General features: G+C 33.2%; 1 protein-coding gene across 3 annotated transcripts in view; it reads right to left on the bottom strand.

The window, feature by feature from the left end:
* Positions 1-9,851: 9,851 nt before the first annotated feature.
* HGF (hepatocyte growth factor) overlaps positions 9,852-27,863 on the bottom strand; it is a 73,409-nt gene continuing 55,397 nt past the window's right edge. For all 3 annotated transcript variants that reach the window (XM_047753137.1, XM_047753138.1, XM_047753139.1), the window contains 8 exons: positions 25,433-25,566; positions 20,584-20,622; positions 19,337-19,433; positions 16,476-16,550; positions 15,203-15,349; positions 14,069-14,175; positions 13,803-13,948; positions 9,852-10,991 (listed from right to left, as the gene is read on the bottom strand). In XM_047753137.1, coding sequence (XP_047609093.1) covers positions 10,815-10,991; positions 13,803-13,948; positions 14,069-14,175; positions 15,203-15,349; positions 16,476-16,550; positions 19,337-19,433; positions 20,584-20,622; positions 25,433-25,566 — 922 coding nt within the window. In that variant the 3' untranslated portion in view covers positions 9,852-10,814. The remainder of the gene's footprint in view (positions 10,992-13,802; positions 13,949-14,068; positions 14,176-15,202; positions 15,350-16,475; positions 16,551-19,336; positions 19,434-20,583; positions 20,623-25,432; positions 25,567-27,863) is intronic.

Raw genomic sequence — 27,863 nt, 5'->3', positions numbered from 1 at the left:
ATAAAAGGAATCCAAATTGGAAAGGAAGAATAAAATTGTAACCTTTTGCAGAGGACATGATATTATATGGAGAAAATCCTAAAGATACCACCAAATACTATCTGAATTAATCAGTTAATTTAGAGCAGGATCAAGGTGGCAGAGGGGTAATACGTGGTGCTCACCTTCTCCCACAAACACATCAAAAAAAATTTACATGTAGAATGATCTACACAGAACATCTATTGAATGCTGGCAGAAGACCTTAACCCGCCAAAAAGGCCAAGAAATCCTGTACATAGCTGGGTAGAACAATGGGGGGGGGGATGAGAGAGAGAGAGAAGAGGATAAAAAGGAATCAGGACAGGAAAAGCACTCCTGAGAGGAAGCTGTGAAAGAAGAAAAGAACCCACACCCTGGGAAGGCACCTAACTGGGACATCAGCTGAGACAGAAAGATCTCAAAGTCTCAGAGCAAAGGACAGCAGATGGACAGAGGAGGGCAAAGCAGAGAGAGAACTGAACAAGCCATTGGTACCACTGCCCCAAGACACCATGGTCTGAGATACTTGAGCAGAAGCTGGGTGTTCAGACTTGGGCTCCAGAGGTCAGTTCCAGGGAGAATAAGGGGTTGGCTGTGTGAAGACAGCCTCAGGGGGGAGTAAGCAGTGTACCATTGGCTTTGGATTGGAGCACCACAGTCAAGGGAACCCATAAGGAGAACTGGGCCTGCAGTAGTAGCAAGGTGCCATTGTTAGGGAGGGCAAGAGAAGGAGGAGCGGGACTTCAATAGCAATATCTTTCTCTGTGTAGGTGCAGACTCGGTTATGGGGTGCCCCTTGCATACGTTACAGGAAGCAGGGTAAAATGGCCACAGCCATCTCAGAGTCCACAGGCCCACCACCACTGGGGGTCTGTGAACAGGCAACACGTGCGGCCCCAGTCACCTCAGGCATCTGTGCAAAGGAGGGCATTGCAACCATATGCCCCCATTGTTCTCACTCACCTGGGAATGCACATGCCCTGACGCTGTACTACCAAAGGCTCTGGGCAGTGCCTACACTTGCCAGAGGGTCGCTGCCTACACTTTCCCAGGGCCCTGCAACCAGGTACTGGCTATAGGCCCTGCACATGGCCTCCATTTCTCTAGCAGTATGTGCAGGCTGTACACCAGCACATGGATAACAGCCTACACACACTGAGGAAAGAGCAAGCATTCAAACCAAAAGCAGTCCACACACACACACACACACACACACACACACACACACACACAAAATAGAAAGCCCTCGCAAACTACCCAGGGGTGCTCTGGCATATAAATACTCCCCCCCCAAGACCACAGTAGTTGGTTTCCCTAAATAAGAAAAATATAAGCAATTAAAAACTCAGGAACCATTCCCAGTTTAAAGAACAGTAGAATTCCCATGAAGCAGCAAACAATGAAACAGACCTCTTCAGTCTAACAGACACAGAGTTCAAAAAGGAGATAATGAAAATACTGAAGGAATTAAGAGCAAATATAAATGAATTAAGTGTGGATATGAACAGTAATGATGATTACTTTAGAAAGGAACCAGAAAATATAAGGAGGAGCCAAGAAAAATTAGAAAATTTATTTACAGAGATTCAAGCTGAGTTAAAGGCACTGAAGAACAGAATGTATAATGCAGGGGAATGAATATGTTACTTGGAAGTTAAAATAAAGGAAATCAACCAGTTAGAACGGCAGATAGAAAACCAAATGAAAAAAAAAATGAAAGCAATATGAGAGATCTATGGGATAATAAAAAGAGGGCCAATCTACACAGAATAGGGATTCCAGAAGGAGAAGTAAAAGAAAAGTGATTGAAAATATATTTAAAGAAATTATGGCTGAAAACTTTCCAAATCTAAGGGGAATAGATCGATAACAAGACACAAGAAATACAGAGGGCCCCAAGCAAGTTGAACCCAAACAGACCCACACCAAGAAATATTATAATGAAAATGGCAAGAATCCTCTATTAAATAAAATGGTAAATGGTTAAAGATAAGGAAAGGATTCTAAAGGCAACAAGAGAAAAACAGAGTTATTTATAAGGGAACCCCCTAGTGTTATCAGCTGATTTCTCTGCAGAAACACTACAGGCTAGAAGAGAGGGGAAAGATATATTCAAATTTCTAAAAGGGAAAAAATTTGTAGCCTAGAACTTGCTTGCTCTACCCAGCAAGAATATAATTTAAAATAGAAGGAGAAATAAAGAATTTCTCCAACAAACAAAAACTAAAAGAATACAGCAATATTAAACACATTCTAAAAGAAATACTTAAAGGCCCTCTCTAAATAGGAAAGAAGTGAGAATATATAGGATGAAGGAAAACTCAGTCAGAAAGTAATCACTTATGGAATACTACTCAGCCATAAAAAAAGAATGAAATAATGCCATTTGCAGCAACATGGATGGAACTAGAGACTCTCATACTGAGTGAATTAAGTCAGAAAGAGAAAGACAAATACCATATGATATCACTTATATCTGGAACCTAATGTATGGCACAAATGAACCTTTCCACAGAAAATAAAATCATGGACTTGCAGAATAGACTTGTGGTTGCCAAGGGGGAGGGGGAGGGAGTGGGGTGGTGGGAGAGCTTGGGGTTAATAGATACAAACTATTGACTTTGGAATGGATTAGCAATAGATCCTGCTGTGTAGCACTGGCAACTAAGTCTAGTCACTTATGATGGAGCATGATAATGTGCAAAAATAGTATATGTACATGTATGTGTAACTGGGTCACCATGCTGTACAGTAGAAAAAAAATTGTATTGGGGAAATAACTATTAAAAAAATAATAAAATAAATAAATAATAAAGAAATCACTCAAATAAGCCAGTATACAGATCTAAAAGAAAAAGAAAAAAAAAACAAACTATTGTAAAAGTGATGATAAACATGAAGAACAGCAAAAGGATAAACATGAAGTCATTAAAAAAAGGACTTCAAAATTATAAAATGTTGGGAAGGAAGTTAAGAAAATCTAGACTTTTTTTTTTTTTAATTATGTGTTTGCCCCTATATGACCATCAGGCTAGAGTAAGCAGATAAAGGAAATGGTTAACATACTTGAAAAAACAAGGAAACCACAAATCAAAACAAAAGAACACATTCGCAGAAACTAAAAAGAAAAGGACACAAGCATAAAATGAAATCTTCCAACAAAAAAAGTAAAGAACAAAGGAGAAACAGAATCAACTGGAAAACAAGGTTGAAAATGGTAATAAATACATATTTATCAATAATTATCTTAAATGTCCATGGACTGAATGCTTCAATCAAAAGACATAGAGTGGCAGCCTGGATTAAAAAAACAAGAGCCTACAATATGCTGCCTACAAGAGGCTCACCTTAGGGCAAAGGAATCATACAAATTGAAAGTGGGGATGGAAAGAGATATTTCATATGAATAGAAAAGACAGGAAAGCAGGACTTGCCATAATCATATCAGACAAAAGAGACTTTAAAGTGAAGGCTATGTAGAAAGATGAAGGACACTATTTAATGATAAAATGATCCATTACAGATGAGGATATTACACTTGTCAATATATATGCCCCTGATATAGGAGCACTCAAATACACACAACAAATACTAACAGACATAGAAGAAATTGATGGGAATACAATGATATTAGGAGATTTTAGCACCCCTCTCACATCAATGGACATATCCTCTAGACAAAAATCAATAAGGCAACAGAGATCCTAATAGAAGAATTAGAATTAATTGATATTTTCAGGACATTACATACAAAAAAAAAGATTATACATTCTTTTCAAGTGCACATGGAACATTCTCAAGGATTGACCACATACTGGGGCACAAAACTAACCTCAACAAATTTAAGATTATATAAGTTATTTCAAGCATCTTCTCTGACCACAATGGCCTGAAACTAGAAATCAACTGCAGCAAAAGAAATGAGAATAAAACTGGCTACATGGAGAATAAACAACATGCTACTAGAAAAAAGCATTTGGTCAATTAGGAAATCAAAAGGAAAATTTAAAAATACCTCAATATAAATGATAATGAAAAGACAACCATTCAAAATCTATGGCATGCTGCAAAAGCAGTTCTTAGAGGGAATTTCATCGCAATATATGCCTTATTCAAAAGAGAAGAAAAATCTCAAATAAACAACTTAATCTACCACCTAAAAGAATTAGAAAAAGAACAAACAAAACCTCAAATCAGAAGAAGGAAGGAAATCATAAAGATCAAAGAGGAAATCAAAATAAAATAGAGATTCAAAAAAAAAGAAAAAAAGAAAAATCAATAAAACCAAAAGCTGGTTCTTTGAAAGGGTAAACAAAATTACAAACCTCTGACCAGATTCACTAAGAAGATAGAAAGAACTCAAAATAAGAAAAGGAAAAGGAGAAATCTCAATCTCACTTCTGGACCTATATCCAGACAAACCTTTCATTCAAAAAGATACATGCACTCCTATGTTCATAGCAGCACTGTTCACAATATCCAAGACATGGAAACAACCTAAATGTCCATTGATAGATAAATGGATTAAGAAGATGTGGTACATATACACAATGGAATACTACTCAGCCATAAGAGGAACAAAATAATGCCATTTTCAGTAACATGGATGGGACCAGAGATTCAGAAAGAGAAAGACAAATACCATATGATATCACTTTTATGTGGAATCTAAAATATGGCACAAATGAACCTATCTACAGAACAGAAAGTCATGGACATAGACAACAGATTTGTGGTTGCCAAGGTGGAGGCAGAGTGAATGGGGTGGACTGGGAGATTGTGGTTAGTAGATGCAAACCATTGCATTTGGAGTGACAAGTCATGAGGTACCACTGTGTAGCACAGGGAACTATATCCAATCACTTGTAATGGAACATGATGGGGAATAATGTGAGAAAAAGAATGTATATATATGTGTATAACTGGGTCACTTTGCTGTACAGCAAAAATTGGCAGAACATAGTAAATCAACTATAATAAATTTTATAAAATAAAATCAAAGCTGGCAAAAAAATTAAAAATAGAAAACTGTTCTCCAAAAAACAAATAAATGTATTTAGTATAGTTGCAGGATATGAAATTAACAAATAATTCTAAAAATTGTATGGAAATAGGAGTTCCCATCATGGTGCAGCAGAAACTAATCCAACTAGGAACTGTGAGGTTGTGGGTTTGATCCCTGGCCTCACTCAGTGGGTCAAGGATCTGGCGTTTCCATGAGCTGTGATGTAGGTTGCAGTCGCAGCTCAGAGCTGGCATTGCTGTGGCTGTGGTGTAGGCCAGTAGCTGTAGCTCTGATTAGACCCCTAGCCTGGGAACCTCCACATCCCATGTGTGTGGCTCTAAAAAGCAAAAGAAAAAAAATTATGGAAACACAAAAGACCCCAAATAGCCAAAACCATCTTAAAAAAGAAAAAGCTGGAAATATAGTACTCCCTGATTTCAAACTATACTACAAGGTAATATTAATTGAAACAGTATGGTACTGGTAAAAAGCAGACATATATAGCCACTGGTTCAGAATAGATACCCAAGAATTGAATGCACATTTATACAGTCAATTAATCTATGGCAACAGAGTTATGAAAATAAAGCGATGAGTGTTCAGCAATATTTGGGAGAGATAAGACTCTAAAGTTATTTTGGAGTTAGATTATGTTAGATTGATTGGTTTTGTTTTGTTTGATACTGTTGACTTTTTAAAAGCATAAGAATCCATACAATCTGTAATCTCAGGCTTCTTTTTAATTATGTAAAAAGTGAAAATGTCTTTCCTTTGTCAGTATTTTCTGTCTTTCTTAGTTGTGCTTTAGACAATAACATGTTTACCATAATATTATAAACTTTTCCCAAATTACCTTAAATATATTTTTATCTTGAAGTTACTTTTATTTATTTATTTATTTATTTATTTAAATTTTTTTTTTGGTCTTTTTGCCATTTCTTGGGCCGTTCCCTCAACATATGGAGGTTCCCAGGCTAGGGGTCGAATCGGAGCTGTAGCCGCTAGCCTATGCCAGAGCCACAGCAACGCGGGATCTGAGCCGCGTCTGCAACCTACACCACAGCTCACGGCAACGCTGGATCGTTAACCCACTGAGTGAGGGCAGGGATCGAATCCGCAACCTCATGGTTCCTAGTCGGATTCGTTAACCAGTGCACCACGACAGGAACTCCGAAGTTACTTTTAAAGTCAGCTTTCTTAAACAACACGTCTAGGATTGTGTAGATTAAGGATGGTTGCTGTGAAGGAAAATAATGAAATAGAATGGCAATAAAACTTCTGGACTAAAACATGAGGGAAATACAAACCAAGGTGATTCTATTCAGGATATTGGAAAATGGTAACTGATTAAAACCTTATGATCTATAAGTATAAATTAATAAACTATATTAAGAAGTCAGCAGAAATATTGCCCAGATATTTACACAGTTTCATCTTTCACTCCATTGAGGATCTTGTTCAAATGTTATCTCTTAAGGACTTTACCTGGACTATTCCACTTAATATAATATAGGTTTAGAATGGAATGGAAGTCTAAGAAGATAGGGAAAAAAATCAAAATTTAGGAAAATCAACTGTATATATATTTGAAATTGTTCTTACACTGGAAATGAATAAATACATATATTCTTCCAGGATCATAATCATTAGGAAACTTGAATATTTTATAGTGGGCTCTGTAATTAGATACATTAATCATCACTTAAAATAAATATCTATGTCAGAAAAATTACTAGAGCATTGGGGGGAGGCAGTACAAAATAATTCAAAATAGTCAGTGGTATTTTAAAACTTTTCAACTAGATCAATTGAGAATTAGTTCTTCCAATTTGAAAGAAATGAGTGAATTCAATCATTCTAAATTTAATGGAATGTTTTGAAGATACATTCCAAATTGATCAATTGAATTACAGTTCCCTTTATAATGTATAGTCATATGGTAAAGGAATCAACGTGATCATTCATGACAATATTTTATATATGTTAGCAAACTATATTCATAGCATCATTCTAGCAAATAGGAAGAGTGAATAAATAATTGTTTTGCAGTGAGATAAATTGAAGTGCAAAGAGATTAGTAGTTTATTGGAGACCACTGATATTACCATAGATAGAAGTTGGAATAGAATAGTAATTTTTGTCTTAGTTCTATAGACAGGTTATGTGATATTTCTTGCAACAAGGTGTATATAATTTGTAATTTCTCTCAGTGAGATCATTGTTGTTTTCTGCATTAAGCCCTAGATCAGATTCAAATATGTCCATGCATATAATTAAAATACAAGAAATGGGAGCATTTTTATAAAATATTTTATTATTAAGAATAATAATATAATCATGGTTATAAAAATAACAACTTTATTAACTACAGAAAATTTTATACACATCATAACCACAGTGTTCCCTTCTTGGGTAAGCAACCAGCTATACCACTCAATAGGCAGCTTATCCGTTTGCTATTTACACACAAGAAAAACAGTCATAACATCCACAGTATTCCATTTTCAGTTTCCTAAAGATAGAAACTTTCTGTGCAAATGGAAATGAACCTACTTAAAGTTACACTGTCAAGATTTACAGGGTCCAGAGAATTTTAGCTTTTTTTGCGTTAGTAGATTCTTTTTTTCAAAATTCAGTTAAATGTTGAAAGGTAAATTCTTTTTGGATCTTATAGTGAAAAGTAATTTCTTCACTAAAGACTATGTCTTATTCAAATTACTTAATTTTGCAAATGAGTTTGTAAATTTGGCATATAATTGATTGAAAGTAGTCTTTTTTTGGACTTCAGTAAGTCAATTTACATGTTTGAGTGTTTATTAAAATTCTTTAGGTCATGATCCCTCCTATATTGAAAAACTAGTATTTCTTTTTTTAAAATGTTTAGAAACAACAAGAAAATGGCTGACAGCAATTTATTATTTCTTGACAGTGTTTTTTTCCAAGACAATGTTGTGGCTATAACATTCACTTTGTACAGTACCATTGGTACCAACAAGAAATATTCACAGGAATAAGTGAAATACAATTTTGCTATCACATGTCATTATTGTTATTTTTCTTGCCTTCCAGTGTCTCACATTTCCCATAGTTTGAAACACTTAGATAGCAAGCAAGAGCTTGTTAATACTAGAGAATGACTTATTTACTGAGGACCTGCCTACAGCAAATAGGTACAAATCATTACACATTTTACAATAAAATTAAAGTATACAAAAGGATTATTATCCTTTCTGCACAGCAGAGGCATTATGACAAATATTTTAATTTTACATTACTGTTCCTGGTAGACATAAGAAAACGTCCACAATTATAACAGCATATCACAGCCAAAACGTAAATAACCTTGAAACCTTCTAATTTGAAAGATCCCTTTGTCCATGACTCAAATTGAAACAGATTTTTGGTAAATTGGATTTTTCATTTTTGTACTTTATTAAGAAAAGAATGCCCAGGAAATAGTATCTTTCACCAGAGAAAAATGACATGATTACTTCCTGCTATACCACCTTAAAAACATGGGTCTTGTTCATCTTTTATTATTATCCTATTCGTCTCCTCCTATTAAAGGGAAACGCCCAAAGAAAAAACTGCATTGTGAACATGTCTGATGGTTTATTGGTGGTCTTGTATTTACCCTTTAATACAATGGAAAACACTGAGTTCAAAATGTCTATAAAGTTAGACACATTTTTTTATCTAGGTAATTCCTATCTCTCAGTGGAAATTTAGAGGAAAATATATAAAATAAATATTTAAAATGTGGATATTTAAAAGAATTACAATTTAGTAAATGTTTCATAAATATCATTAATATGTGACAATAAAAATTTGCCAGTTTAGCAAGAAGACTCTGAAAAACACTTTAATATTTGGACATTATGCCTTTGAAATTTTTATGTGTTTTGATTATAATGGCATAATACATAATGGTGGGAGAGAGAAATACTATCAAATAAGCTGGTATGGACTGGCAACTTGTGGGATCTCTCTTGGCTTTCTCTGTTTCTTGATACCAGCACATATCTTATTATTAAAAAAATAAATAAAATGGCACAATTTAGGAAAGCATTTCTGCATTTGCTATCCTGTACTTTGTAAAGTAAGTTTTTTAGTAAATTTAAAATCATTTCACTAAAGATTGAACAGTGTGTTATGGAGCTTTTAGAGCATCATTTGGATCCTTGGTCTTAATGGAGTTCAAAAGAAACAAATTAGAGAAATGGAAATGCTGAATTCAAAATATTCAAATAATTATTCTTAAAGAACTTTTATACAAGAATACTTTGTGAAAATTCAGAACCTATCCTATTACTCTTCGTTATCTCATTTTTTGACAACTACATGATCTTTAGTCATGACTAATACAATAATAAATATGATAGTTTGGTTATTATACAGAATACAAAATTTGAATGAGTATTTCTCATGGCATTAGAAAAGATCTATTTTAAGTAAGATGACAATGAAGATATTCTGATAAAATACCTCATTCAGGAAATTTAACAGTACTTTAAAAATAACTGAATACAGAGTTTAGACAAGCTAGTTCCTTTCCCTTCCTTTTACATTTTTTCCTTGAATAAAGTTTTATTATGTTAAATGACTTTCAGGTAGAGAAAAGTATGTTGATTTCTTTGTTCAATATATATTTTAATACATAATTTGCTGAAAAGCTATTTACAAATTTTGGAGACATGGAAATTTTCCTCTTAAATAGTTCTTTTAATTTAAAGAAGATTAGATAGAAGCCAATCACAGCAGCACGTCTTAGAGTTAACTTATTTAAATAAATTTTAAAGACCAGAATGCTTTTAAATGTCAATTAGATAGTTATCTAAGAATTTTTTAAATACTTTAGGAAAAAAGATCTAAAAATATCTTGCATACATAAATGTCCCTAAATTTGAAGGAAAGGAATAATAGTAATACACATATTAGCCTCTTGAGCTTTACGAATTAGAAACTATATAAAATAACCAGGATGATAAACATATGTAAATACCTAGGTTAGGTTTTATTTAATTGTGTGATTCATGACCACACCTCAGATGCCAACCAGCAGAGGTTACCTGCAGTTTCCTAGTGGAGGATGATCTAGTCACTTCTATTTTGCACCTTTTCTTAATATTTCTACTGGTCTTTAGATATTTTTATATTTTTCTTAAGGAAAAACTAAGTACACAATTTCATAATATTTAGGAGTTACATTATATATACCACACTTTGAACTCTAGTGCATGCACATATGTACCCAGGCATTTACATATGGGTATATGTTTTTATAAAGAGTATGTGTACCAGTATTATAGGATACATGGTGAACAGAAATGAATGAAGTATAATGTATGGCATATGAAAGGTAATATAATTTAATACAGAGTTAAAATTTAAGGACACGAGAAACAAATTGTTTTGTGAGGTTAAAATAATGTTTAACTTATGGTTTATTCATTATTAAGAAACTAGCCTTGGAAAGCAGCTGAGAGATATTAATTGATCTTTTCCCTTAAATCTTTTATCATCCAGCAATTATACCGTTGCATTTTTTAATCCATTCAAGTATCTTCAGGAGATATGTTACTACACTTGCATGTACCTTAATTCACTTTAACATTTACAAAATAACACTGACAAACAAAACAACAGAAAACACCCATAAATATTAATGAGTATCTTAACAAACATGACACTCAAGTAGTTGTCTTAGGATTTTTTAAGTTACATGTTCTCTGAAATCTTGATGTAAAGAGAGTTGTGTTAATGGAAGCTTCAGACACTGTTACACCAGCTACGACTGTGATACCTTATATGTTAATATAATTTTGTGTATCCATTTTGCATAATATGCCACTCGGACAAAAATACCAGGACGATTTGGAATGGCACATCCACGACCAGGAACAATGACACCAAGTACCATTCTCATTTTATGTTGTTCACAAACAAGTGGGCCACCATAATCTCCCTAGGAAGAAGACATGCAACAACAACAACAAAGTATTATTTCAGAAATAAAAATTAACAATTCATTAACATTTCCTTTATTGATTTATATCTCATATATACATATGTACAAAAAATTTAATGTCAACTGAAATATGAAGACATAATATTAATGTACTAGACCATTGATTGTCTTTCTTTTAGACTACTCGATTAAGACTGAGATAAATACAAAAGCTCAAAGTATTCTATCATGTGTAATAATCATTTAAGAGTGACTTCTCTTTCTAAAATATTCACTCATATCTTAAAGTGGTTTTTGCCTTCGCTGAATGCAGATGAATGCAAAACCACTGACATATGTTTAGGAAGGTAAATTTTATATTTATTTTTATTTTCTTCTGATTTTCAAAATATGCTCCATATAGACAATTTGGAAAATGTAGAAAAATACAAGTATCAAAAAACCCCATCTGTAATCATATGGTTTTAATAATTAAACTACATTAAATTTTGTCTTATTTCAGATGTTTTTTTCATTCCCTTAATCTTGACCTCAGAATGATTTTAATGACTTAAATAAAGGCTTGTAAGTAATAAAACAATTCTGTTTACTATTTGGATATTGCCTTTCCAGACGTAAAGAAGGAATATTCTCTCACTTAATATTAGTAGTAATATATTTTTTTGTTCCCATTTATGGAAGGTAGCCTATGATTTCATGGCATTTCTTGTATGGTAACCCTGTTGTATCATCACATATAGGTACATGATAGATAAAAAATAAACAGATTGATAGATTTTTTTTTTTTCTTTTTAGAGTTGCACCTGTGACATATAGAAGTTCCCAGGCTAGGGGTCGAATCGGAGCTGGCACTGCCGCTGCCAGCCTACACAACAGGCACAGCAATGCAAAACCAGATTTGAACTACATATGCGACCTACACCGCAGCTTGTTCCAGTGCTTAACTCTTAACCCACTGAGTGAGGCCAAGAATCGAATTCACATCCCCATGAATACTAGTCAGGTTCTTAACCTGCCAAGCCCCAACGGGAACTCTGATAAAATGATTTGTGTGTACATATGTGTATATACATATATATATATATGTATATACACACACACATATATACACAAACACACACAAAAATATATATATAATCATGACAATGTGCTGCATCACTTTTATGTACCATGTAGTCTCCTAGGATTACAGTGGCTTATCTTTGGCATCATTGTATGAAGTGTCTTTGGGATTATCTTAATTTTCTTCCAACAGTGAGGTGATAAAACTAAATCACTGCCAAGTTTAGTTATATAGAAAGAAAAGAGATATCAACATTCTATAATACAGAAAATCAAGGTGAAGATGAAGATAAAACACCAAGGAAAATATTTTATTTAAAGAGTCTTCATATAAACTATGCCACAAGAGGTAATCTGACTTTAAATGCACCAGTGATTACTGGTACAAACTCTTCAAATCAAAGACTTTCACTAAATGTGATGCTATTGCTGTTGTAAAATGTTTGGGAGATTTCCTTTTCAAGTGTCAAGATTTCAGTGATTTTGATGATTGTATTACCCTGATTTCAATATCGGTGATAAAAAAAACATTCTGGAGGGTACATTTTTGAGGAGTGGTAGGATCATTTTGAAATTGTCTTGTAAATATGGGTAAACATGTGACAATGTGATGAATTTTTCAATGATAAAGTTAGGAATCTAACAATGTATAGATGACAGCTCAGATTAGAGGCTATTCCTGAAGAGCACTTGTCAAAGTAGTAACGGCAAAAGGGCTGGGGTAAGTTCAAGCTTCCTAAATATCTCAAAGATTTTGTCTAGCTCAGAACTTAGTGCTTACAGGGCTCTTAGGGTAGGAAAGAAACAGATAAATAAATACTTATCCTAGTAGATTTTGTTATAGTGGGCATACTAATACTGATTTACTGGAAAAAACACCAAATTTGAAAGTGGTTATAAACACATAATCAGTTTCTAATCATATTATTTTAAAGCAGTTTTAAAAATTCTTTCATGTGAAAACAGTTTTTTTTTTTCAGAAATAAAATCTCAGAGCAGTATATACAAAACACGTACATTTCTGTATAAATTTATGCTCCATATTTAGGGCATTTTCACTATTATTGAACTCTTTCTGTTTTACTAAACATAGTATTCTATAATTCCACAGCGCCCAGGCTTGGAAAGCTTGTCTTTTGCATTCAAAATGCATCTAAAATAACACCTTAACAGCTTGTCTATGTAAAATGGGGATAGGAACACTGCCAAGTAGAAAGAGCAGTTACCTAACAAATGAAAATGTCCAAGCTCTTAAAGTCACCAACTTTGACTTACTGATTTTTTTAAATAGAATTTGTTTAAACACACATACTAGCTTAACCAAAAACACATTTAAAAGTTTAAAACCAGGCATGTATCTCTTACTAAAATTATTAATAGAGTTCAGTCAGGGGGAATTTGGGAAGATCAGATAAATTTATAAAAGCATTAGAAAAATGCAAGCTGTTATATCAAACTGCATATTGGATAATTCTAATTTGAACAGCATTCCATTAGAGTTTTGGCTGTATTATTTTATTGTTTTTTGAGAGAAAAATGTCATCCTAGTTTCTTGTTAATGAAACAAATTACTTCACTGTTTCATTAAAAGAAATGTACAGGTATAATCAGGTTATCTTTCTGAGTTCCTCTTTCTTAGAACAGGTTGGTGTATATTGATTCCTATTTGAGAAAAATGGGATAAATAAATAAACACCAGACACAGTGCTATCCATTACACACTCCTTATTTAGAAATCTTTTTTACCTCGCATGGTCCTGATACAATATTTTCAGCCCCAGCACATATTTCAGATTCATTCAGAGTCACCTTCCCTTGATGATATTGGCTGCATTTCTCATTCCCCATAATATAGAGATGTGCTACTCTTAATAGGCCGTCTGAGTTGATCACTAGAATGGTTCAAAATATGTACAGCTAATGAGCACAGGGTAATGTGTGAAAAATAAGAAACAAATATAAAATATTTTTATAAAATAATGTATTGCCTTATCTTTCTAAAAATAGCTTACATCCAGTGTAGCCCCAGCCATAAACACTGCAGGTGGTTTTTTCAGGAATTGTGCACCCATAATTAGGTAAATCAATTGTACTGACAAAATCATCCAGAACAGCAGGCCTGAAAAGAGAAAATAGAATTCTAAGTATCCCTGATTGTAGTCAACACAAAATTAACACTTTAAAATTTACTATTAATATTTAATATGATTCATTTAGGGAGAACAGAAACTTTGATTCTTAAAAGAAAAAGGAATGTGTAATAGGTAATGTAGAAATCTGAAGTAGGTAGTAAAGAGTCATTTATTTGCAAATATTTAAGAATAAATGGTCACCGGTATTTTTTAATTATCATTTTACCTGTAAAGCTATCATTTAATTGTTCACTAAGCTTAAGTTTTAGAGGAAGCTGATCATTACTGTTGGTCCAGTTTCATTTATTCATTTTTGAAAAATTTGAAAATGCCTGTTTCTGTATACACACAAACATGCACAACATGTGACATATGTTTTATAAGGAATTTACCTGAGAAAGAATAACTACATAGCTGAAGAAAAAGCTTCAACAATTACAGTCTATGTTAAAAATATGGGAGTTCCCGTCGTGGCGCAGTGGTTAACGAATCCGACTAGGAACCATGAGGTTGCGGGTTCGATCCCTGGCCTTGCTCAGTGGGTTAACGATCTGGCGTTGCCGTGAGCTGTGGTGTAGGTTGCAGACGTGGCTTGGATCCCACGTTGCTGTGGCTCTGGCGTAGGCCGGTGGCTACAGCTCCGATTCGACCCCTAGCCTGGGAACCTCCATATGCCACGGGAGCGGTCCTAGAAATGGCAAAAAGACAAAAAATATATATATATATACAATCCAACTAGGAACCATGAGATTGCGGGTTCCATCCCTGGCTTCACTCAGTGGGTTAAGGATCAGGCGATGCCATGAGCAGTGGTGTAGGTCACAGACATGGCTCTCGGATCTGGCATTGCTGTGGCTGTGGCATATGCCGGCATAGGCCTGCGGCAACAGCTCTGATTAGATCCCTAGCCTGGAAACTTCCATATACTGCGGTTGTGGCCCTAAGAGGACAAAAGACAAAAAATATATATATATATATATATATATATATATGAAACCATCTACAGGAACTAACCTAGCAAGCTTCAGTAATACCAGATCTGATCCTTCAGGACCATATACCAGCTGAGTAACATTTAGAACCTGTTTTCGTTTCTCATCTCCTCTTCCATGGACATCATGAATTCCAAGCCATGCTTCATAATCTTTCAAGTCTTTGTTTCTAAATGAAATATTAAAATACAAAGTATAATTTTAAATCATGTAATAGTATACACACATATTATTATTAGCTTATAAATACAGATAAATACTCTAAATTCCGTTTAAAGTATAATAAAGACCAACACATTTGTTATAGAAAATTCTAAATACCACAAGAACATTTAAGCAGGAAGACTTTAAATTGCTGAAATTTTAGGTGGCTGTTTAAAGAAAAAGAACAAAAAAACGTGCTGATGCTTGTTAGAGAGTAGGTCATTTGTGAAAAATTCTCAGGTAAAGCACAGATATGAATTATAATTTTATATGCAAATTTTCCTTCTTATATCTTCTGTGTGGATGTTTGGCTTGTTAATAGGGATTGAAGGTTTATACTAAGAAAATCAATGTGACATTGATGAGAATCAAGAAGTTTATAAATGCTACCTCCTTATCTTTTCTTTAGGCTAATTTTCATTGAAAATTATTCTCAGTATGATTCTAGGCTGGTTCTACATAGGCAGTGAAGATTGAGAAATTTGTTGATAATTCAGAAAAATAATTTCTTTTGTTGTTGTTGTTGTTGTTGTTGTTGCTATTTCTTGGGCCGCTCCCGCGGCATATGGAGGTTCCCAGGCTAGGGGTCCAATCGGAGCTGCAGCCACCGGCCTACACCAGAGCCACAGCAACGTGGGTTCCAAGCCACGTCTGCAACCTACACCACAGCTCATGGCAACGCCGGATCGTTAACCCACTGAGCAAGGGCAGGGACCGAACCCGCAACCTCATGGTTCCTAGTCGGATTCGTTAACCACTGCGCCACGACGGGAACTCCCAGAAAAATAATTTCTATCTAGAAATACAGAGTGCAAGAGGGAGGTTGGAGCAAAAATCTTTAACATAATTTTAGCAAAATTTTCCGCCAAATGAGAAGTGTTAATCATGCAAAGAGGTCAACAAAAGTAGTATCCCTAAGTATCAATTAAGTCAAAGTAAATTTTGTAAGCTGATTCTAAAAAAGAAATTAATTTGTTCACCCCATTCTGGTGAATCTTTGTTTAATGAGTATGCATTCTAAGCCTAAAAGCTTAGAAGCCATATGTATTTTTAAATGCTCAAAACAAATATTGGTTTCAGAAATACTTTACCGAGAAGGGAAACACTGTCTTGCAGTAAGAATCCAACTTTCCTTTATCAATGATCCTCCACAGATATGTTTATTTCTAAGAGAAAGAAGAAAGAGAAACAAGTAACATCTGTGCAGAAAGTATGCCTGCCAATTAATGTAAAACCTAGGGCTCCATTTGTTAAAAATAAACGCATCTTAGAGGAAAATGTAGACATTAACCCAACTAGAATAAAATGAGTAATCCTTGTATCAGAAGAATGATGTTTGGTGATTGTAGCAATAGCACTTTTTTCTTTATAGTGTGATTACAATTTTATGAAACTTTTATATAAGTAACCCTGTTATTACACATCAAGATCCATTCCCTACAGACATGTTCATGTGCCTATTTCTACCCTTAGGAGAGAAAGTATGTGCTACAAATGTAAAATAATTAGACCTGTTTTGATTATAAAAATGAAAATTTGAGTTTTTCTTTAAAATCTGAAAACTGTATATAATATTTATGTACTGTTTCCTTTTTCATTACCATTATTTAGTTACAACATGTTAACCTGGAATATAAATGGGTTTGGAGTAAATTTATTTGTTCAGCTTAAGACCAGCAATATAAGATTTTATTAAAATTAAAACAATTTTGCAAGACATATCATCTAGGAAATTATAAAATACTAGTAGAGAATAATAAATACTCAAACATTTATTTGATGATATCCAAATTTGTAAATCTATTATTTTTTGGCAGAGATGTGGGAAAAAAGTACAACTATTCACAGTTCACATTTCCAAAGACTACAGATGTTCAATGCTTCAGAGGGTAATAGAATAAGATTCCCAGACTAAGACTACAGTTATTTATAGCCTATACCACACAGGAGGATAAGAATATATATCGAGTTTTAATTTCTGTTCCTCTCTATGAGTTTTGGAGGAATAGCTAAACAGTTATTGTTACTAAGAACTTGGATTTAAAAGGAAAAGTGCTTTATATAAAACATTTATACTTCTCAGATCTGATGAAAATGTTTCACCTGCTTATCCAAGAATGGAGACTTCTAGGGGAATATTTTTGTACTGTCATTTATGGGTAAGAATAAGTTCAGCATATTTGAGGTTTTTTTTTTTTTTTTTTCCTTGAGTTGTGAGATTTGCAAAGAACCTCTAACTCAAAGATAAAGATTATTGGAATACTTTCTATAATAAAGAAAATAAAACACTCCTCCCCAATTTTATAGCCTTTTATTAAGTCTTCATATTATAAAATCAGCTTTAATATTGTGGTGAATTTCACAATTCTATTTCAGTACTACACACCTAGTACAGCTACACTATAATTATCAACAAAAATATTTATAAAATTTGATGAGTTCCTCCTTGAAAGATATAATAAAATAGAACTTTAGGCCATCTTCTGTCCAGTATCTAAAGTCATATCTATCAGAGTTCCAGCTGTGGCTCAGTGGCATCAAACTTGACTACTATCTGTGAGGATGCAGGTTTGATCCCTGGCCTCACTCAGTGGGTTAAGGATCTGGCATTGCTGCGATCCATTGTGTAGGTCATAGACGCGGTTTAGATCCAACATTGCTGTGGCTGTGGTGTAAGCTGGCAGCTGCAGCTCAGATTTGACCCCTAGCCTGGGACTTCCATATGCTGCAGATGTGGCCATAAAAAGCAAAAAATAAAATAAAATAAATAAAATAAAAAATAAAGTCACATATATATATATATATATATATATAAACATAAACTTAATGCTGACTGAGAATTGACTTATTCATAAAAAACTTCAGTTTCAAGTTGTAAGTCTTAACATCACTGTGATTTAATTACAGTAAAAAAAAATTATACTTTCTTCCACTATTCTAGGAGGCTAGAAATGAAGAGATAGGGTTTCCAAAAAGAGGAGATATTTGTGTATGTATTTAAAGATAGAAAGATTTCCCAGGAGTAAAATGTGAAGGAAGAAAGCTACAACATGCAATGGGAATAACAGCACAAAATCGCAGAGGAAGAAACATGGGTCATCTTGAAAACAAAGGCAAATATGACTAGAATTCAGGTGCATTTTGGGTTATGTTGCATGTTGAGATTCATATATATATATGAATATATATATAAACAAAGACATTTTAACTTACGATTAATATAGTATGTGTAGAATTTAGAAATGTGTGAAATGAGGTTTTAACTCCTATCTGCAATGTTTAATTCTTATAACAATTACTAATTTAATTTTTATATACTAGTATATTTTGAAAAATGATTTTACATAGAACATGTCATTGATTCTTATACAGTGAGAAATAGATGCGTCAAGAATTTTTTAGCCACACCAAACATTATAATTCCAAGACTATTCAATTATCAATACAATTTGTTAATCTTTTTCTTCATCATAAAATATTCTAGAATTTTAAATTACTGCCATTTTTCATTAGAATGACAATGAAAAAAGTCAGAAATTAAAAACAAATATAAAAATTTTGATATGATAATGCATAAACCTGTTGGAGAATGATCTCCTAAGATCCAAGATTGGGAAGTTAATAACATAGTGTTATAACTACTGTGGTGATATCAGTGTATAAATAGGTTCTCTGTGTCTTTTACTTAGTGATAACTGAAGTGCCACATCAGGGACAATGTCAGCACATATGAGGCCTTTGTAAACATTTAAAATATCACCATCTCTAGGGGCATAAATTGTGAAATCTAGGGCTGTTTGGCAAGAAGAATGTGATCAGTCCCCTCCTGTATCCCCCTCATATGGGTGCCTAGTGGAGGGCACAACCTTCATGACACATCTGGTCATTTTGCTGAGAATATGACTTTTGCACATAATCCAAATATGAATGATTTGTGTCTATTAATAGTTACCTGTATTTCAAACTAACCATCCATCCTACATTTGTCCGTGTTGGAATTCCATTTACAACTCTCAGTTGCTTTGTTTTGGCACAAGATATTACAGGATCTAAAAAGAAGACCAAACATAACATTTTGACAAAATTTTGAAATAACCAGTGCCTCTTAGCTTTCTTAAGTGCAATGGTAACAAGACGTATATAACTACCGTAGTCGTATCAAAAGAAACATTTTAGACAAAAAAAGGTAAATAGTATGACTAACAGTGCTAAATCAGGCCCAAAATGTTTGCTATCCTCATGTACATAGACTAGTAACACAGAAAACTAATCAACTCAAGGACAACAGCATTGCCATGATAGTGACATGATAGTCACTATGAACAAGTTCTTCAGGTCTAACATTAATTGCATTTCCCTTACCAACCTCAACATAAAATGGAACAATATTATTTATAGTGTGTATTTCTAAATGTCAGTGGAAAGCAGGAGCCTAAGTGAAAAGAAAAACTATATTTGGTTTATTACTTCTGAATTTATATAGTAGGAATATAGAGCCATTTTAAAACATGTTACCAAAGTTATATTACTGAAATTTTATCCAGGTGACATAATTATGTCTAAATCATTATATCCAAATGATGTAATACAGCATGCTTTCCCAACCATCCTCAATATTTCTTGCCTGTCCGTGGTCTAAAATAGATTTCCATTTGATTCGACAGCCTCGGACATAGCAGGTGTTCTTTTAAATAAAAACATTTGAATAACTTCCTTCAGTCTAAGAAATATGTGCAAGCATCTCCCAAGAGACTTTCTTAAATTGAGGATTAAGTGAACGCCTCAGATTGTGTCATCTTTTGCCTAGTGGAACATGCAAAGAGCTTTAAAGATAGAGCAGGATAAAGACACTGCATAACCTTCCAACCTTCTGATTTCATTCTTTCTGAATTTAGAATCCTGATTTAATTTAAAGGTTAGTGGCAGTCCACTAGATACATTCTGCCTCAAACTAAAAGCAATATGCATGCTTTTTTCATTGTTAAATATATTTTCTGAGAGTGCACTGAATTATAATATTCAGTATGTAGTTTCCTTTCTAACACCTTTACACATGCACACAGACAAAAATTTTAAATAAAATCAAATAGATTATTTTTATGATGGAAGTTTATATAATTATATTTTTATGAAGAAAATAACATTGTTTCTGACATATAGAGTCACAAATATAATGTGTTATTTTGAAAGATTACTTACGGTCTAAATTGACTATTGTAGGTGTGGTATCACCTTCACCTGTAAAACCAAATACATTTGTATACATTTAATTTTTATGTGCATATTTCTATTATGTAGAACCCAAATTATTGAAATCCAAAAATCTGTGAATTGGATAATTTGCTAAATTTCTTTACATTATGAATAACTATATGCCGCTTTTACTAGAGAGTATTGACAGTATGTACCTACTAGTAGTGGGTGATGAGAGAAAAGCCTTGTTTTATGACTGTGATGGCTCTTGGGTATATGTTTGGAAAGAGATTGGCAGATCGAATTACACTGCTGGCAACAAGAAGCTGCCTCATTCTCCCAAGATCCCAAACAGTGTACACAGTAAACATTTCACTGAATAGCACTAATGCTTGTAATTGTTTGCTTAGGCTATTCATATAAATAAACCATGTTCTTTTATATTTTTTCTGAAAAATACTTATTTTTATATGATTAAGGATAATTGAAACTTTATATGTTTCAGAAAATTCAAGAATTTAAGAAGATAGACATCAAGGCCACTTGCAGGAAAAGAGAAATAACAAAATATAATTATGTTTCATTAGAATATTTCAAAAATTGTTTTTTCTAGGTAATGGGGGAAAGTATGTGGGAAAAGACACTAGAAACTGCAAATAAATTTCAACCAAAACATCATACTTACTCTTTTTTTATAACCTTCCTATTGGTTGGTGTTTAATTGCTGCTGCAAAGAAAAAGGCTTGGAAGATGCTAGGATTTGAAAGTAGTAATGAGTGTACACAAGACATTTCCTGGAGTTTAACATCTGACTATTCAGAATTAATGGCATAGAGTTTATTCAGGCACTGTTTAGAACCAACTGGTTATTAATCCCTGGAAGTGCCCTGAGCTCAAATAAATCAGCAACAAAACAAAAATGGCATATAAATTCCTTCGTAGGAGATGCACATTTGATTTTTATTTATGGGGATCCTAAAAAAAGTAATATATACTAAAGGGTTTTCAGTTGTGTTCATTTTCCAGATCTAGTTTTTCTTTTCTTCTTATTTCTTTTTTAAGGCCACACTTGTGGCATATGGAAGTTCCCGGGCTAGGGGTCGAATTGGAGCTACAGCTGTGGTCTACACCATAGCAATGGCCACATGGGATCTGAGCCGTTAAACTGCAACCTATGCCAGTTTGTGGCAACGCCAGATCCTTAACTCACCCACTGACCAAGGCCAGGGATTGAACCCGCATCCTCATGGACACTATGTCAGATTCTTAACCTGCTAAGCCACAGTGGGAACTCCCAGATCTAAATATTTTGAATGAATAGGCATAAAGGTGGGCATACAAATTTCATCATTTTCCTTTCCATTTAGTTTATCCTTGGAGAGGGTTTTGTCTTAAGAGTCAGCTGAGGTCACTGTTTTAGTTCATAGTACAAATTAGGATTGACACAAACTATGATCATTAAAACATCAAGGATATTGATTTTTCCATTAAGGTCAATTACCTAAAAATTCTAAAATAACTAGATATTTGTTCTTTCTGTTGTTGTGATGAGAAAGACTAGACCGTTCATTGTATTCTTAATTGCATTGTATTCTTAATTCTTAATTCTAAAATAACTAGATATTTGTTCTTTCTGTTGTTGTGATGAGAAAGACTAGACCGTTCATTGTATTCTTAATTGTAGTTGTTCAAATTCCAAATTTGAACAACTACATGATACAAATCTTACTTTATTTTGATTCAACTTAATTTTCAAGAAGGAAAACATGTCAATGATAGAAATTTTTCCTATGGAAGAGTGTTTGTATGTGTGTGTATATTTAATGGCCTCAAAACCAAACATGCACTCTTACTGAAAGCATAAAGAAACCTTTCTTTTAATAGAGTCTTAAAGTTTCAACAAAAGTTCAAAACTTTATGGACAGCATATTATGTCTCCAGGGCAAAATCTGTGTTTCCTTTCTCATTATATATATTAATATTAATATATATGTACTTAAATGACTGTATTTGCAATATTATGTAAATGTATCCTCTCTGCACTGAAAACTATTTGAACATAGGAAACATTGTTTATATTTTCTTTACATATCATGATATATATGGCTTTGCACACAATAGGAGCTCAATTTAAAACTGTTAGTAAATGAACAATTAAATACGAACTGAGATGGAAGTAATTTACCCAAGGTACTTAAAGTGATAAAACTAAAATTCTTACCCAGGAAGTTAGAGTTTAAACTCTAAAACATACTCTCAGTGGTTAATACTTAAGAATTTTTTCTAATATAACTTAGTGGGTATGTATTAGACAAACGTAGGCATTTCTAAAGTTTTATTTTTGCATTTTGATAATCATATGAATATATTACATATTATTTTGTAAGCATTTTTTGAAGAGGGAAATATAAACCTTTACATGTTTTGTAATACAGATGTATAGTGTGAAAATGATTTATACAGCTCTCTACAGTTAAATAAATAAGAACCCAAATCTTCTAAAGATAAATTTTATTAGCCCTGAGAAAATAGATAGAAATCACGGCTATAAATATTAATTAGAGAAATGACAGTGTAAAAATATTTATTGAAATCAATTAATGTTCAGAATACATTGAAATAAAAATGAGTTATCTGAAGTAGCATTTCATTAAATACTCTGAAGTCTTTCAATGGCACATTACTAACTTTTAGTTTAAAAATTTTAGTTGACAGTATGTGTTAAAAACTTTTAAATTATTAGAGTCTTGTTTCAGTTAGGTTTATAAACCAAATCTCAGTTCCCTGAGATTCTCTAGGAACATTTTACTCTTAACTACATCTAGTGCTAAAATTCAGCTAGTGTGATTTTTAAAAATCTGGAATTCTGTAGGGAAAGCAATAGTCCCTGTTATCGAAGCCAGATCATTGATATTTTTACTTCTTACCAAGTCACTGTACAATCTCTTAGCCTCCATTATCCTTAATCGTAGAAAATTCAACAAAAGTTACCATGCAATAAAACTACTATTTAGACAAAATAATCCTTTCACCATTAAAAAAAAGCTTTTTGTGTGTGCATCAGATAAGTTTGGAAAGCTGGTTTGTTTGTTTGTTTATTTTAGTATTAAAACTTAAAAGATATCTTCTATAAAAGAACATTTTCAGGACCTATGGAACCCTAATTTGGGATAAGTAGAGGAACATTAATAAAACACTGATTAATTTTAAAAGCTATGATTTAAGCTGATGAAATTAAATAAATATGAAATACTATTTCTTTGAAAATATATTTATTTACTGTTATAGAACATTTCTTTATTAAAATAGGTTGGGAAATTCCAAATTTTAATTATAGATATACTTTATTAATATGTTTTTAAAGTTTGCTTTTTTGCCAAAATTTCATGAAACATGACTAGTGTTTCTATTTAAGGTGAAAAATTATCTCTTTAACATAGATTATGGAAAATATAGACTTGTGCTTATTTTATGTTTTAGAGCAAACATCATTTCTTCAATCTAATCTCTTTTTAAAGTGGGTATTTTTGCTGCTATTTTCAATTACCTGCTATTGTCTTGTCTCAAAAGTAAAAACATTCTTAAAACAGGATTCTTATTGAACATACAAAACGATGTCCTCTTTAAACAAGAAGGCAGTTTAATTTAGTCTTTAAATATGTTTTATATAAACAGATATGAGATAACATAGTATAGTAAAATGGTCTCTTGCTACTAACAGAGCTTTATAAGTCTCTTTTCCTCAATAACATATGGAGGATATATTTCCATCTCAATATATATTACTTGACATTAACAGTTCTCAGTGGGAGTGGCTTTGCCCTCCTCCTCGCTTGGCAATGTCTGGAGATAATTTTGATTGTCATGATCAGAGGAAGAGGTGGTACTATTGACATCTAGTGGGTAGAAGCCAGGAACACTACCAAACTTCTCTTAATTCACAGGACAGCCTCCATAACAAAGATCTAATCCAGTACAAAATGTCTTCAGTGCAGAGGTTGAAAATCTTGATAAGTTTTTCCCAAACTGACTTCCATACAGATTTTCCGGTACACAAAGCAGCACAGTATTGAGAGGCCTGATTATCCAGGTTCTCACTAATATTGTACATTACCAATCATTTTCTTATTTGCCAATCTAATAGGTGGAAATGATTTCTTATACTTTTATATTTTTGTTATAATCCTTATATTTTCTCACTTATGTTTTTAATGTTTATTCATTAATTATGTTTATTCCTGAAGATTCATTTTCTTCATTTTTCTCCTGAGTCATCTCATCTTTTTTTAGCTGCTATATAGAAGCTCTTTTGTATGAAATATATAATATATTATATATTTTATATCTATCTTTTACTCTCTGTGCTAATAACTTTTTAACAAAATCATCTTGGACTCAGAGAAATGGATGGAATGTTCTAGGCTCCTTAGTCTTGGCTTAAAAAACTGAGAATAAAATGGAAGCACCACTATCTCTGCTCTGTTTGTGGGTCTGTTAGTGGACTGGGGACTTGACTAAGAGCTCTGCTACATTCAGAGGCTGAGCAGTAAAAACTGGCAGTGGGGATAAGGAGGTCTTTCTAGCTCAGTAAGAACCATAGCAATTTATTGCTTCTGGATTCCAAATAGTTAACTTCTGAGAGAGGAGAATCTCTTTTAAAAGGTCAGCAAAATATCTCCTGGTCTAGAGGAGATAAATGTGTGTATGTGTGTTGCTGTCTGCATTGCATTCTTATTTAGGGATCAACTCTAGCCCTCCTGTATTATTTTCACCTCTGATTAAGATAACATTTTAGAGGAGAGGCAGTATATTTAAAATAATTCACCTGGAAAAAAAGATCTCAAAATGTACTTACAACGAGAAATAGGGCAATAATCCCAAGGAATAAGAGGATTCCCTGTGTAACACCAAGGACCATGGGCATCATCATCGGGATTCCGGCAGTAATTCTTATTCAGCTTACTAGCATCTGGTTCCCAGAAGATATGCCTGCATAAACAACAAACGGGACATCACAAGATGCTCATATTGTCCAAGAGAAACAAAATGTCACCAAGAAGGTATAATACTAACACATAACTTTCATTATAGATGCAACATAAGCTACCTGCTGTGAATTTCGGTTATTTTGTTTGAGACTTATTTTGTTGTTGTTCTTGCAGTTTGGAAACACATTCTTTAATTCAGGAACAAGGCTGAATAATCAGCATAGATAAAATGATAAAAGATTTTATGACGTTTTTATTTTAAAATTATACTGGCAAGGTAACAATATCCCTGTACATAGAAATGGAGAAACATTACCCAAAAAAGAAGTGACAAAAGAGCTAAATTTCAAAATGCGTGGAAAATACAAGCTATAGCAAAAAATATTTTTTTTATGTTTCAGAAACATGTAAAGGAGCATCACTAGCAACATTACTTTGATAAAGTACAAGAAGACACACCAAAAACTTAATGTACTAATAAAATTATTAAGTTCACCAGACATTTATTACAAAGTATTATTTTGTGAGATAACTAACACTTTAGCCTTTCTCATTTTACACTTTAACTAAATTTATCACAAAAGAAATGTAAAAATACGATACATTATTTTATAAGACCAGGCCCACTCATATAACATCAGCATTTATATTTACCTCAGTAAAGCTAATGAAGTCAAATTCTATGTGGCCATCCTGACCGTGTCATGAAAACTATACATTCTAACTAAATTTGTTTTGGAGTATTAATTACCACCACTCTTGAATGTAATTAATGTGTCATTTTTAAAACCTGGGAAGAGCTTTAACATAGAAACTTGGACATCTTTCCAAATTCAAGTTCATTTTTTGGATCAGTACAATAGCAAACACATATAATACTTTGTGCCAGATTCTATTGTGTGTAACTTACATATATGACCTTAGACCAAAACCTGATGAGATAGGCTCTAAGATTATGTAAGTTTGTGTTTGAGGAAATTGAAATGCACAGAGGACAATTAATTTGCTTGGGGCCACATAGCTTTTAAGCTGTAGAACTGGTGTTTTAACACATGACTCTTTCCAGAGTCAGTGTTCAGAATCACCACACTGTACTACCTCCGTACTTAGTCATAATTTATTCTTAAACCAAAATGGTACCATGCAACTTAATCATTCATCAATATCCTACAAATTGTTTCCAAATGACTTTAAACTGTGTCCAAAGGCAAACCTAAAGTCAATGAATTAAGAGTTATAATCATTGCAGCCCTTGAATAAATATGTCGTTTATTTCCAGCATTATGACAGTGAATATTTAACTAGCATTCTGAAGCATGTATGGGGGTGGGGGAGTCCTTATTTGTTGGCCTTGCTGACTTCTGTGGTATAACTACTTCCAACATAAAACTGTCAACCTTCTAATGTGGAATCACAGAAGGCAGAGGTGGTACAATTGTCCTCTCATGAATTTGTGAAGACCTAGATCCATCCCGCTATATTTCTAAAAGTGCTTTTAAAAACATCAGTGTTGAAATCAACATTTAATTTTAATCAGGACTTTTCTTGCTTAAAATTCTTTAGTGAATTCCCTTTAATGCTCAGGATAGACTCCAAACTTCTTAATCATAGCTTACAGGACCCTCTATGGTATTACCACTAGAGAATGTCTTCTCTGTGGACAATAACCAAGTTATACTCTGTTTCAATCTTATCCAAATTAGTATTATTTTTTGTCTTTTATCTTTTTAGGGCTGTACCCACAGCATATGGAGGTGCCCAGGCTAGGGGTTAATCGTAGCTGTTGCTGCCAGGCTACGCCAGAGCCATAGCAAGCCCAGAACCAAGTCGCATCTGTGACCTACACCACAGCTCATGGCAATGACAGATCCTTAACCCACTGAGCGAGGCCAGGGATCAAACCCACAACCTCATGGTTCCTAGTCAGATTCATTTCCACTGAGCCATGACGGGAACTCCCAAATGTTTTTGCCATGGATTTTTTAATATGGTATTGGCATTTGCTGTTTTCTGGCATTCCATACTAGAGAGTGAGATCTATGATAGAAGAATTCTGCTTAACTTGGAAGACATAGAGCTATAGCATTCAACACAGTGACTACTAGCCACATGTGGCTGCAGAGAAATTGATATGTGGCTGGTCCAAATTGAAAGGTACTATAGTTATCAGTATATTCCAATTTTTGAAGCTTTAATATAAAAAGTGATAATTATATAATGACTACATATTGAAATGAAAAAGCTTTAGAAACATTGAATTAATAAAAACATTAACGATAATTTATTTTTATTTCTTTA

The sequence above is a fragment of the Phacochoerus africanus genome, chromosome 11 (assembly GCF_016906955.1).
Source record: "Phacochoerus africanus isolate WHEZ1 chromosome 11, ROS_Pafr_v1, whole genome shotgun sequence".
Classification (NCBI taxonomy): Eukaryota; Metazoa; Chordata; class Mammalia; order Artiodactyla; family Suidae; genus Phacochoerus; species Phacochoerus africanus.
The sequence above is the reverse complement of the archived record's forward strand: the minus strand, read 5'-3'. Positions and strand labels throughout refer to the sequence as shown.